Genomic DNA, 14,497 nt, shown 5'->3' with positions numbered 1-14,497 from the left:
CAGGAGAAGATGCTTGGGACATTTTGGTCAACTGTGTTTTTCATATCACTTGCTACTGAATTACTTGTTATACTAGGATTCTTTACTGTCTGCTCTCATCCTGTATGAGAAAGTTGTTTCACCAGGGAGGGGAGGGATAAGTTCTGCTCAGTGCTATGAACTCAGCTTAGTACAAGTTAACTGAATGAATGAATGAGGGAATGAATGAATAAATGAATACACTCTTTTTTCTTTTTTTCTTTTTTTTTTTTTTTTGCCAGTCCTGGGCTTGAGCTCGGGGCCTGAGCACTGTCCTTGGACTTTCTCAAGGCTAGAACTCTACCACTTGAGCCTCAGCACCACTTCCGGCTTTTTTTCTATATATGTGGTACCAAGGAATCGAACCTGGGTCTTCGTGCATGCTAGGCAAGCACTTTAACCACTAGGCCAAACTCCTGGCCCAAATGAATACACTTTTAAGACTACTCATCTGTTCTGCAGGATCATTTCTCTGCTGAGCAAGTTCCGACTGGGGTTCCATGAAGTACATGTCCTTCCTGATATTAACCAGAAGCCTCAGGCTGAGCAGTGAGTTCTCTGTTAAGTGTCCAGGTAGCAGGAACACTCCCTCTGCCTTCTGCCCTTCTTGTTCCAGCCCCCAAATTCCTGTGCTACTCCTCACCTGAGCCAGACACACTGTACTTCAGGGCCTTTGAACATTCAAAACCATGTGTGCAAAACTAGCTTTGATCTTGCTGTGTGCATGACTGACTTCAGAAGGGTAGACTCCTGGGTCCCAGAGAGGCCTTTCCCAACCTGTTCTTCCCTATAAAACATCCCACTGGGGCCAGGAGTTTGGCCTAGTGGTAAGAGTGCTTGCCTAGCATGTATGAAGACCTGGGTTCAATTCCTTGGTATCACATACATAGAAAAAGACAGAAGTAGAAAGCCCAAGGACAGTGCTCAGGCTCTGAGTTGAAGTCCCGGGATTGGCCAAAAAAAAAAATCTGCATTATATTTATTATCTATCTGTATATCACCCAGCTGCCCAGGAACCCAGGATGGCATCCAGCCTGATTTGTTGGCTGTGGGTTGCATACAGCCTCACTCAGTGAGCCCTTGAGGTAGAATCCAGGTCAGTCGGGCAGCTCTGAGCAACAGAGCTGAATTCCCCACAGAAGCCACTGGGATGTAAACGCCTGAGAAGTCCTGCTCTCCATAGATGGGGCATCTCACCTTCCTCTCCTTTTCTGCAGCACCAAACGATTTGAAGACATGGTGGCACCCTTCCGCCTGAATGATGGCTTCAAGGACGAGGCCACGGTTGCCGAGATGAGGCGGGATTGTCCCTGGAAGATCTCAGACGAGGAGATAAACAAGAACAGAGTCAAGGTGCAGAGGAGAGAGGCCCTGGCTGGAGCTGGGGTGGGGGTGCAGCCCACCACTGCCTGATCACAGCCCAGTGTCTGTTTCTTGAGCTTCCTGAGATCCTCCTCTTGTTCTTCACCCCACTTTCCCCCGGAGGCCTGTGGAACTCAGGGTCATCTCTGCTCGAGATTTTAGATCCTTGCACTCAAGAGTGCCCCAGCAGTTGGTTCCTCAAAGCTGCAGGTCCCCTCTTCCCATCCACCCTAGATGGAGCCCAGTGCCAGGGCCCCTTCTTCCCAGACAGCATGGCCAGGAATCTGGCAAGGACTGGAAGAGGCATGGGTATAGACAGGGGACTTAACGTGTCACCTTTTTACTGTGGAATGAAGAGCCAGGAGACGGATTCTGCTCCTGTGAGTCCTGCACTAGTGATTCTCCAATAGGGGTGATTCTTTCGTCCATCTCCTATGACATTTGTATTAAGACATTTCTGAGCCCCACAGCTGGGAGTATGGGGTGTCACTGTGTCACTGAATATTCCGTGTCAATAGGGAGAGGGTGAGGATTCCTGTCCTCAGCTCACTGCTCCATTCAGTCTCCAGTCTCCAGAACAGGGGTCTATCTACTCTCAGACCCTGAGCACCAGGCATTTTTTGAACTATTTGAGACAGCTCAGGCTCAGGACTCTGGGCCCAGCCCAGCCCCAGGCTGTCTCTGGGCTGCAATGTGAGCCCAGAGAAGCACTTCCCCCTTTCACTATTCTGCTGGTTGTGATCATAATCAGGCAAGGAATGATGGAGGGCACTCCTGAAGGAGGTGGACTTGGAGCTCAGTTCCCAGGAGGGGCCCTCCCTTCCTAGGACAGAAGTATCTGTAAGCAGGCAGAAGGAATAGAACATACACGCAGGTGGGCTTGGTGGGGCTGTCATGGATACATGCAGTGACGGAATCCATCTCTCTTGCCCCAGTCCCTTCGGCAGGTGAGGCTCAACGAGATCCTGTTGGATTATTCCAGGGATGCAGCGCTGGTGGTCGTGTAAGTAGCTTCGCAGGCAGGAGGAGCGGCCCTGCCAGGGCGAGCGGGACAGCAGCCAGCCCTGGAAAGGGCCAGGAAATGGGCTTGTCTGGATCAGTAGGGCCTGCAGCTCCTGTCAACCCAGCTTGGGCAGACTCTCAGAGCGTGGACAGCCACGCCCCTGCTCTGCACCCCTGCCCAGGTGCCAGCTGGCACAGGCTAAGGGCCTCACGGGTCCCAGCCATTGCTGGCCATTTCTCTCTGCTGCTCTTTCCTTGTTTACTGCCTTTGCTTTTCCCCTGCCAGACATGCTTGGCAGAGGGAGCACCTGGCTTAGTCCAGAAGCAAAGCCAAGCCTGTTGGTCAGGAATTGTCTAACTCTCTTTGGCCACTCGCCATCCCCCCGCCCAAATAAGAGTGACAGGGGGCTGGTCTCACTTCCTCGAGCCACCACGGGGTTTCTGAGGACAGCCACAAGCCTGCTGCTTGGATTCAAACTTTACAGGGGAACTTCCAGCTCACTAGAAGTGTGTTGTTTACCAATGATGGGGGGGCAGCTGTGATCCTCCTTTTCCAGGTCATCTCCCCTACATCTTGCCCCCAGGTCAAGATGGTGACAACCAAAGCCCCCCAGGTGTCTGCAACAGGCTGTACCCCAGGAGGTTTCCTGGGGTGTTTTTGTTTGTTTGTTTATTTAATCACTAAGAAAGTGCTAGGGGTATATCTCAAGTCTCTGGCCAGTGTCTAACAGAGAATGTTCAAGAATGTCCCTAGGGTGAGGGCAGGGTTGGTATTGAGGCAGTGGAACAGCTTGACCTTGGCTGGCTGCTTGTCTTCTCAGGGGTTTGGGGGCCTGGTGTGTGCTCTCCATGTGCACAGCTGTGTCAAGCCACAACTTCCCCCTGGCCAGCTGTGCTCAGAGAAGCAATGTGTGCATTTTGACTTGCCATGAGTTCACTGTGTGGTCTTAGGTGAAACAACTCCCCACCCTGGACCCCCATCTCCCTTGCCTCAGTTTCCCTAATGATCCAAACCAAGAATGTCACTCAAATATTTCCAAGATGATTTTTCACTCAGACAGGCTGAGATTCTGTATCTACCCAGTGTTAAAAGGAGTCTATATCTCAGGCCCTAAGATGAGGAATAGGATCCTCAGAGGCGACCCCACTCCCACTTGTTGGCTTCTTTTGTCCCTCCATTGCCCACCCCAAGACCTCAGGAAAAGCCAATCTCCATCCACCAGCTTTGGTAGGATTAGCACACACCCCACCACACAGCCCTGGCACCCTGGCTAAAGAGAGCCAAATTCTTGGACCAGCTGAGTGGCTGCAGGTGGGCAGGAGTCTGAGCTGCAAGCTGGAGATACACCAGTGTGTCTACAAGTACAGCCCCAGGTCAATTCCATCAGTAAACTAGACACTGTGGAAAATGCAAACTCCTAAATCCCTTCCTATCAAGGCAGGGTCCAGAGTCCAGAGATTCGAAGGATGGAATGACTCTACCAGTGCACTGGGCAAACAAACTCACATTGTCCAGCTTTTTCTAGAGCCTCTTTCTAGAGGCAGCACTTGGTTGTTTGCCAGTCACCACTCAGCAGTTTATCCCGTCCACACCCCATCCCACCCCCACCTCCTACCCCACTCTCTGAGCTCAGCTATCAGCCTGGGAAACAGCCCTACAAAATTTGACTAGACTAAAGGGCAGGTCCTGCCAGGATCAGGCACCTCCTGTTACTGTAGCCACTCCTCCTCAAAACCAAACAATAACCTCAAAATCGTGACCATTCAGCAGAGACTTCCCTCTCTCCTTTCCCTCCTCTAATTTGGGATTCAACTCAGGGCCTTGTACTCCCCAGACAAGCTCTCTTCCTCTTGAGCTATTACCCCCAGTCATTTTGTTTTATAGTTGATCAGATAGGGTCTTGAGTTTTTACCCTGGTTGGCCTTAGACTGTGATCTTCCCGTGTCCACGTCCCAAGTAGTGGGGATTCCAGGTGCTTATCACTATGCCCAGTCCTAATTTTTTTCCCCCTAATCCTAGGGCTTGAATTTAGGCCTGGGTGTTGTCCCTGAGCCTCTTTGTGCTCAAGGCTAGTGCTCTAACACTTGAGCCACAGTGCTACTTCTGGCTTTTGCTGGAGATAAGAATTTCATGGACTTTCCTGCCCAAGCTGGCTTTCAACTGTGATCTTCAGATCTTAGCCTCCTGAGTAACTAGGATTACAAGTGTGAGCCACTGGCACTCAGCCTTTTTCCAGCCCTAATTTTGAAAACACTACTTCAGGTCTACTCATCAAGGGTCCTATATTAGAGGCAGGAAATTAAGCTCCTCCTTGTCTAGGACACCCTAGATAGGAGGAGAGAGGACTGGATTTTTGAGCCTTTGGCTTTAGTTCTGTTGCAGATCTGTTGAAGGTTCTAGGCCTGGATTGAATTAAGGCTGCCTTGCTTTGTGGCCAAGAGATGTGGTTTTGAACACAAAGTCCCCTTGCTCTAGAGTGGCATTATTTCCAGAGGTGATTCATTTCTCAAGAAAGTACTTCTGTGGGCCAGGATGCAGTCACTGATTGGTTCTGGGACCAGTTAAAGGCACCTACGTTGGAACCAGTGGACAGGGTACACTGGGGGAGGGACCTTTATGCTGAAGCCACGCCCCAGTGGAGGTGACCCCACTCCTGACCATCAGACACCTGCCTTTCCCCTTGCCTTTGAAGTTTATGAATTCAGTTCCTGAAAATAATGAATTTCCCAGTCTGGCCATCTTCAGCTTCAGGCACCCTGTAAAGTCTAGAGAGCTGGCTTTCATGTTCTTCATAGCCCTACAGTCACCAAACCCTGATGATTGCCTGCCACAAGGCAATGCTTTTCAAGTTATGTTCTGATCATTATTTTTTTCCTTGCTTCTCTAGTTTGAACTCAGCGCCTCTTGATTGCTAGCCAGTCAATCTGTCACCTAAACCCCAGCACCCTTTTGCTTTTCAGTTAATTTTCAGATAAGGCTGTGCTTTTTGTCAAGCTAACTGCGCCTCAATCTTCCCAACTGTACCTCTGGTTCACCACCATGCCCAGCTTATCGAGATGAGGGAGGGGTGTCTTCACTAACTTTCTGCCCAGGTTGAACTCAAACTGTGGTTCTCCAGAGTTCCACCTCTCAAATAGCTGGGATCGCAGACAAGGCCCACCACACCTGGCCTTTTTATGAATGGCATTTTAAGTCAGTGGCAGCTGTTGGGGGATCTCAGCTGCTCTGAGCAGGGATGGTGGGGGTGGTGAGCAGAGGCAGCTGGCAGGAAGCTCTGAGGGTTCAGTTGGAGCCCTCACTGCACCAGTGCCAGCTCCGCTACCTAGGGAAGGTGGAAAATAACCGTGGTGACAGTGGGTGCAGTGTTAGGACGTGGCTGTGGGTGCCATGCGTGGTGCTGTGCCCAGATGTGCTTTGTTTTCTTCAAAGCCTACAGACATCCTACAAAAGTGAGATTACCATTGTGAGGCGCAGGGCCAATCAGACACTTTGCCAAGGCCCACGTGGCTGAGGACGTGGCATAGTCATGACTTGGCAGCTCCGTGGTGCTGGAACCCAACTCTGGGCCCTAGTGTGGGAGGGGGGCCCCCAGGCACCTGCCTTCTCTATCCCCAGGGCTGAGTCCCAGCTTAGTGAGTTTTCAGGAAAACATACCACTGGGGTGCCCTGGCTTCTGGCACTAGCCGGGTCAGTGAGGTCCTGCCTTCCCCAGCAGCCTAGAGCTGTGCAGCTACGTCTTTGGGATTCTAAGCCTGTTGAAAAGTCATATCCTGAAATAGGAAAATACCACCAGCCAGCATTCCCAGGCCAGCTTGTTATTTGCTCAGCGTTGCACAATTTGGACAGAGGTCACCAGAGGCAGCAGTGGCGGCCCCTTCTGCAGCTTCCTTGGGGCAGGGGGGGGACAAGGATATGCACCCGAGTCACATGACACATCAGACAGGCTTGTAGCTTCAGAAGCCAACCTAGAGTGATAGGGCTGGCCCAGGGGGTTAGGACTACCCACACCAAACTCGCTGGAACCAGATTCTAGGGACAAAGAAAAGTTTGGGCCTCAGGCCCAGCTGGGCTGCTTAGGGGCAAGCACGCATTCCATGCAAAGGCTGAGGCAGGAGTAAGCTTAGCATTTCTTTTAGGAAGAGGAAGAAAGCCTCAGTGGTTCTAAGGGTATGTATGGGACAGAGTTTGGATCTTTAGAAGGTGAGGTTGTGGAGGTTGATGGAGACCAGGCCACAGCTTTGTCTAGAAAGAAGACCACCTGCTTACGAGGTACATTTCATTTTGAGTGTGTGAGAAGAAAGGATTCTGAAGTTGGTAATAAACAGGTGGGCAGTTCAGAAAGGACGTGTGGGCTGGGATGTGTGGGGAAGGCCCTGGGTAATTCTTCTTCTGTGGCCTCTTCTTGCTTTGCAGCACCTTGCCCATAGGAAGGAAGGGCAAATGCCCCAGCTCTTTGTACATGGCATGGCTGGAGACACTGTCCCAGGACCTCAACCCTCCCGTCCTCCTGATCCGAGGAAACCAGGAGAATGTGCTCACCTTCTACTGCCAGTAACTCCTGCTTGACCTGTCCCCGCCGGTGTGGGGGACATGCTGGGGCGTTGCTGGCTCCAGTCCAGGCAGGCAGAGTCTCCGGTTTTATCCCAGGCTCTTCCCACGGAGGAAGATGGCTGGACTCCACTTCCACCAGACATGGCCACTGGGCTTCACTGGAGAAATTATAGGTAGAGTTATGTGGAAAATTCTCTGAAAGACTCTATGTCCTCTTTTTTATTTTTTAAGTTTTCTTTTGATCTCAATGATCAAGATTTCAGCCCGTGATTGGTGTGATAATTGAGTTGAGTGCTGGTACTTGACTCTGCAATTTCTACAGACCCTGACTCTTTCCTTCAGCAGCCATGGGGTGAGATTGAGCCTCTCAAAATGGGGCACCCTCAGGGATGCAAGTGTGGAATAAATCTGGGGGACATGGGGGCCAGGCAGGAGGCAAAAATGAAAGGACACCTGTCACTCTAGACATAACCACGCCAAAGGGGTCACCTCTGGTCTTTGTTTCATGGTCATTTAGGCTATCTCCTCTTGAGCTTAATTCCTTTGTGATATTGAGCATGAACTCAGGGCCTCTCCTTGTCTAGCTTTTACACTCGAGGCTGACATTCTTCTACTTGAGTCACACCTCCACTTCCAGCTTTTTGCTGGTTAATTAGAGAAGAATCCTGGATTATTTTTTTTTCCTGCTCTAGCTGGCTTTGAACTTCAATCCTCAGATCTCAGCTTTCTGAATAGCCTGAATTATAGGCATGAGCCACCAGTGCTTGGCAAAAAAAGCTTCTAGAATTTTTTTTTCTTTTCCTTAACTTTTTCCCCCTGTGGATATCAGGCCTTGAATTTCAGGGCCTCAAGTTCTCACTTGGTTTTTATTTGCTCACAGCTGGCACTGTTCCTCTTGAGTCCAAAATTTCTTTGGACTGCAAATTCCAAAGGTTCCGGGGGTCCTAGGACACCCCCCCACCCCCAACTTCCAGAGAAGGCTCAGCTTCCCCAGGGAATACTGATCTTGCTAGAGCCACACAGAAGATAGTTTTCTGATGAACAGACGCCACAGAGTCCCTGATCCAAGACAGAATGCTTTGGCTTTTGAAACAAAAAGGAACAAAAACAACCCAGACAAAAACTATTTCCCCACTATGTTGGAAATGGTAAACCGATCATTTTTTTAATAGTTTTTTTTTTTTTTTTTGAGACAAGGTCTTGATTTCTGGTCCAGGCTGGTCTCATGCTCTTAGTGGTGGGATTATAGACGTGTACTACTATGCTCAACCCTACCCACAAAGGAATACTTTGAGTTAGTTGAGAGGCCCAGAACAATAAAATAAACAAAAACATGTTCTTCAGTCAACAGAACTTATTTGTTTGGGAACTCACTGTTTTCCACTCTGCTGAGTGTTTTAGGGGGAAAAAAAATCATTGTTTTTTCAACCCTAATTGAACTTTTCTCTTAGTCCTAAAGATCATACCAGCAGATTTGCACATTGATATTTACAGTAGCTGTTTATTCTCCCTTAGCTTCTTTTCCATGCCTTTGTAGATTTGGGCTGTTTCCCTTAACCTTTATGAAACTACCAGCATTTTGAATCTTACCTTGAACCAAATTTGAGCTTCTGTCTCTCTCTAGAATTGTTGCTTTCATCACCGGGCCTCAGGCTATGCAATGTGAAAATTGAATCTGAATATATGTCGCCAGACAGCTGACCTGCCAATCAATGATGATAATTTGGCCCACATCGTTGGTTATTCTTTAAACTTTTTTCCCAAAGATTTACACTTTTTTTTTCTCCCATCCCAGCTAGCTAGGAGTGGATCAGGGAACACAATGGCTGGCATATATAGTTGGGGTTGATGAAGTCAGTGGAAGGGTCTCACTCAAAAGGGGGTCTTATTCCTTTTAACTCCTTTGATAAAATGTATCTCCCTAACATGGCTACCTGGCCACAAGCAGCATACCTAGTAATTAGAGTTTATTCTTTTAAATCCTTCCACAGGATTCACATTTCTCATATGGCTTCTGGTTACAAATATCACAGAAAACAGTTTCAGTTGATGTCAAAAAACAAGTCAGGTGCTGATGGTTCATACCTGTAATCCTAGCTTCTCAGGAGGCTGAGAACAGAGGATTGTGGCCCAAAGCCAGTCCAGGCAGGAATGCCCATGAGATTACAATTAATCACCAGAAAACTGGCAGCGGTGCCATAGCTCAAAGTGGTAGAGCATTAGTGTTGAGCAGAAGAGCTCAGGGACAGCACCCAGACTCCTGAGTTCAAGTACCATGCCCACCAAAAAGAAAATCAAATAATTCCAGGAAACATCAATACCAAAAAATATCAACACAGGGGCTGGGAGTTTGGCCTAGTGGTAGAATGCTTGCCTAGCATGCACGAAGACCTGGGTTCAATTCCTTGGTACCACATACATAGAAAAAAGCCAGAAGTGGTGCTGAGGCTCAGGTGGTAGAGCTCTAGCCTTGAGAAAGTCCAAGGACAGTGTTCAGGCCCTGAGCTCAAGCCCAGGATTGGCACCCAAAAAAAAATCAATACACAAGACAGATACACTTTAGTTTGACATAACAGATTACTTTTCCTCCTATTCCTCAGCAGTTTACTCTTGAGCATTATCATCTTCCTTCAGTTATCATCTTCCTTCAGTTCCTGCCAAACGTTAGCAGCTTTGGGGTTAGTTCAGGACAACCCACTTTGTACCCAATAAGCTTGCCACTTCCCATAGCAGAAGGCTATGGGTCTCATTTGTACATGTAAAGTCCCAGTTTGGACTGAATAACCTTGTAGACACCAGCCTGGCTTTTCCGGTGTGGTCAGAGGCAGGGGGTCATGGGACTTGAACTCGGCCTGGGAGCTGTCCCTGAGCTCTTCAGTTCAAGGCTACCATCCTACCCTTGAGCCAAGCCCCACTTCCCATTTTCTAGGGGTTAATTGGAGATAAGAGCCTCAAGTCCTTTTGTGCCAAGACTTTGAACATTGATTCTCAGATCTCAGCCTCCAGAGTAGCTAGGATTACAGGCGTGAGCCACCACATCTGGCTGGCAGGTGGATTTTATAGAAATGAAACTGGCTAGCATGTCCCAGAAACACACACACACACACACACACACACACACACACACACACACACACACACACCCCTGGCTGAGAGTCCCCTGAGTATATGCAAAGTAGTTAGGTTTTATTTGTGACTGTGTAAAACACAGGTCATCAGAAAAAAAATTTCCACTAACGTTCAAGAAAGGGGGCCCAGGAATGGGCGGGGTGGGGGAGGACTGGCTTTCTTCCCCAGTGACAACCAGTTAGTCACAACTGAAGGCCTAAGTTCCAAATAAGTATCGCTTCCGAAACTGGAGCCATAACAAATGCCTTCTAAAAATACTTGAGAGGAGCCACCTGGCCATGAGGCCAGAGAACACAGTGGCACTGAGAAAGGGCAAGTGCTTTTTTGTTTGTTTTTGTGCTTGAACTCAGGGTCTGGACAACCATCCTTTAACCTTTTCCACTCAAGGCTGGTGCTCTACCACTTGAGCCACAGCTCAGTTTTGCCTGCTTTCTTTCTTTCCTTCTTTCTTTCTTTCTTTCTTTTTTCTGTCTTTCTTTCTTTCTCTTTCTTTCTTTCTATTGTCAGGGTAACATCTAGAGTGCTTACAGTTACATTTGTCAAGTAGTGAGTACATTACTTCTTGAACATTGATACCCTTTCTCATGTTTTTTTTTTTTTCCCCACTCCCCACCCCCCCATCATCTTGTTTTTCCCCTTCCCTTCCCTATTTTAAGTGGAGCAAATACATGAAGCCAAGGGCTTTAGGAAAGTGTCTGTGGAGTGTGTGTGCTACTATAAGAGGTTTGTAAGGTGGGTAGGGTTTAATCAAAATCTACAAGGGCTGTGGGTAGAGTGGACAAGGTGTCCAGGTGGCAGGAGTAGCTTGAGCAAGGACTGGTATAAGGATGGCCCGAGGTATGCTGGGAGAACCAAACATAAACCATTTACAAGGAGAAGAAGGGAATAAGACTGGGGCAGTCAGCATGCAGAGACCCCAGCTGTAATGTTGCTTAGCTCCTAAGCATTTCAGAGAGGGGTTAATGTACTAAAGAGGAGCTGTAGTATAGGAGATGGAGGGCAGACGTGGGATGGGATGGGATGGGGAGGGTGGAATGCTGAAGGCAAGACATGGAAAGCCTAATCCAGTAAGAAAGACTGATGTGTGCCAAACCCTGGGTCCCTTCCCTTGCAATCAAGCAATCAATCAGTCAACTGGGGATAGGACAGAGGGAGGGTGTGGGGGAAATGTAGGAAGAAAGAGGGCTTTGCCTAACTGGAAATCACTTGGATGGATGGATGGATGGAGTCAGAGCCCCAGAAATGAGGCTGGGCAACTTTAAGAAGGCAGAAAACAACTGGGTGCAATGGCTTATGCCTGTAATCCTAGCTACTCAGGAGGCTGAGATCTGAGGATCTCGGTTCAAAGCCAGCTGGGGCAATACAAAGCCGAGAGGTTCATCTCCAATTAATCACTAGAAAATGGGGACGTGGGGCTATGGCTCTAGTGTAGAGTGGTAGCCTTGAGCTGAAGAGCTCAGCCCGGGGGCAGGGTGGTAGCCTGGAGCTAAAGAGCACATGGTCAGCACTCAGGCCAGAGTTCAAGCCCCATGACCCCTCTCCCCCCCTCCAAATAAATAAATAAAATAAAATGCAGGACTGCAGTCTGGTTATTTATTTTCTTTTTTTTTTTTTTTGCCAGTCCTGGGCTTGAGCTCAGGGCCTGAGCCCTGTCCTTGGACTTTCTCAAGGCTAGCACTCTACCACTTGAGCCTCAGCACCATTTCTGGCTTTTGTCTATGTATGTGGTACCAAGGAATCGAACTTGGGTCTTCGTGCATGCTAGGCAAGCACTTTAACCACTAGGCCAAACTCCTGGCCCAGTCTGGTTATTTAGCAAGAGGCTGGTAGAGAGGCAGTGAAGGGGTGAGGGAGGGTATGTATAAAAAGGGGGTGGCTGGACTTCTGAGGTAACCTGGGCCTCCGAGTTCAGCTGTGACACTCCCTTCAGGCTGGCTGGAGGGCACAGTCCATTTACTCTTGTCCTAGAGCCAAATCAGGGAATCCAGGAGAGCCAAAAACCAGCTTGCTTACAAAAACTGGACTTGCTTACAATCTGGAGTGGCGCCAAGGTGTTACTCTACGATGACATAATCAGCTGGGGCTGCCTACTTGCCAGCTGGGTTGGGTTCACTGTTGGGGGAATCAGAAAGTTCTGTAGTGTAGTACTAGTTGTTTTATTTGACTTCCTCCGAAAGGCTGAAGAGATTCAACTGAACACAGCAACTCAAGTTAGGGGTGTGTGTGTATAGGTACCAGGGTTTGAACTCAGGACCTTGAGTTCTCCTTTGGCTTTTTCACTAACACCAGATGCTCTACCACTTGAGGCATGTCTCTAGTCCAGCATTTTGTTGGTTAATAGGAGCTTGAGCTGTTTCTATCCAGCTGGCCTTCGAACCTCAGTCCTTTGGATCTGAGCCTCCTGAGTAGCTGGGATTGTGGGCGTGAACCATTGGCTCCAGGTTTAGTAATTTTTTTCAACACTTATAAAAGGTGTAACAAGAATGGACACTCAGTGGATTCAGTCCATTGGCAGTGTTTATACCAAACCTGCCTATTTCCATCTCTAGCTCCAAAAATTTTTATCCTAAGAAATCCTGGTGGCACAATCACTCCCCAAGCCACTCCTTGGCAACCGTGAATCTGCTTTTGGTCTCTATGGATTTGCCTGTTATGGATATATATTGCATCATATAAATAGATACAATATGTGACTCTCATATGCTTTTCCCTCAGAGCATAGTTTCAGAGGATCTTCATGCTGTGTGTGTCTCGGCTGCTTTCTAGCTCATGGCTGCCTAGTGGTGCCTCGTCTGCTTATATAATGTTTTGCTGATCCATTCATCTTTCCAGGGACATTTGGCTTATTTCCACCTTGGGGGCCTTCATAAATGTAATGAATATTCATGTGAGAATTTTTGTTTCTGCTCTTGTTTTAAATTATTTTGGATCTGTGTCTAGAGTGGAGTTGCTGGGTTATATAATAATCCTGTTTGATTTATGGGAAGCCTGAGTTCAGTTTTTTTGAAACTGGGTGTAGGCCAGCCTGATCTTCCTGGTATTGCCTCTTTTTTTTTTTTTTTTGTCTGTAGTGGGGCCTGAACTCTAGGCCTGGGCCTTGTCCCTGAGCTCTTCAGCTCAAGGCTAACACTACCACTTGAGCCAAAGTTCCACTTTGGTGCTACCTTTTTGAGTACTGGAATTACAGATGTGTGCCACCCTATACAGCCTCTTGGACATGTATACACACACACACACACACACATACACACACACACACATTTTTTTTTTTTTTGGACAGTCCTGGGGCTTGAACTCAGGGTCTAGGCATTGTCTTTGAGATTTCTCAAGGCTAGAGCTCTACCACTGGAGCCACAGGTCCATTTTTGGCTTTTTATGTGTGTAATAACAAGGAATCGAACCTAGGGCGTTGTGCATGCTAGGTGAGTGCTCTATTACTAAGCCACACTCCTGGCCCTGGACATTTTTTTTTCTTTGGGGGGCCGGGCATGGGGCTTGAACTGTGGCCTGGGTGCTATCCCTGAGCTCTTAGCTCAAGGCTACCACCCTACCCTTGAGCCACAGCCACACTTCGATTTTTTAGAGATTAATTGGAGATAAAAGTCTCTCAGCTTTGTGTTGCCCGAGCTGGCTTTGAACTTTGATCCTTAGATCTCAGCCTCCTGAGTAGCTAGGAGTAGCTAGGATTATAGGCGTGAGCCACCATGCCCAGCTCCTGGACATATTTTTAAGCCTTTTAAAGATGTATTTTAAAACCACACTGTAGCTTCAAGTTTGTTGTTCGACTATTGTAACTTTGCATCAGTTATCAGCTTTGCATCTTGAGTCAAGGCATATTTTGAAGTTCTCAGTTCAGTTCTGATACCATTTGGGAGAATAGATTCATTTCTCTACCAAATAAAAGGAAGATACTGAGAGAAAAAAGCAAAATTTTTGGCTCCCGAACCAGGAATCAAACCTATGCCTCAGCAGTGAGAGCTGAATCCTATCTGCAACACTGAAGGGGTTCCCTCAGTGTCCCAGTTTCCACACAAAACCTGAGGTCCTAAGCCGGACATGGTGGCTCATACCTATAATCCTAGCTACTCAGGAGGCTGAGATCTGAGGACCAAGGCTCAAAGCCAGCCTGGTCACTAAAGAACGCGAGACTCTTATCTCCAGTTAACCATTAGAAAACAGGAAATGGGGCTGTGGCTTAAGGAGTAGGGCATTATCCTTGAGCTGAAGAACTCAGGGACAATGCCCAGGCCCAGGGTTCAAACCCCATGACTGACAACAAACAAAACAAAAACACCCTTCCTCCCCCCAGGTCCTTGAGATTCAAGTGTGAAAAGCATTTCAGGGTGTCTCTTACAGGGAAAGTTTTAGTACTGATTTTATTCTAGTACAACAAAGTTAAAGGAGGGAGAAAGAGAAACATTTCCTGTTCCCCAT

The 14,497-nt window shown here is 48.1% G+C and overlaps 1 protein-coding gene across 2 annotated transcripts in view; it reads left to right on the top strand.

The window, feature by feature from the left end:
- Slc12a3 (solute carrier family 12 member 3) overlaps positions 1-8,270 on the top strand; it is a 29,655-nt gene extending 21,385 nt beyond the window's left edge. Inside the window, exons 23-26 of one of the 2 annotated variants that reach the window (XM_090357607.1) lie at positions 481-567; positions 1,236-1,371; positions 2,316-2,383; positions 6,797-8,270. In XM_090357607.1, coding sequence (XP_090213733.1) covers positions 481-567; positions 1,236-1,371; positions 2,316-2,383; positions 6,797-6,938 — 433 coding nt within the window. In that variant the 3' untranslated portion in view covers positions 6,939-8,270. Of the gene's footprint in view, positions 1-480; positions 579-1,235; positions 1,372-2,315; positions 2,384-6,796 lie in introns of those variants that run through there. The other variant, XM_090357608.1, reaches the window with a different exon arrangement.
- Positions 8,271-14,497: the final 6,227 nt, after the last annotated feature.

This window comes from Megascapheus bottae, chromosome 24, assembly GCF_031878675.1.
Source record: "Megascapheus bottae isolate mThoBot1 chromosome 24, mThoBot2.hap1, whole genome shotgun sequence".
In the NCBI taxonomy this organism is placed as follows: domain Eukaryota; kingdom Metazoa; phylum Chordata; class Mammalia; order Rodentia; family Geomyidae; genus Megascapheus; species Megascapheus bottae.
Note: the sequence above shows the minus strand (reverse complement) of the source record. Positions and strands in the feature narration are given on the sequence as shown.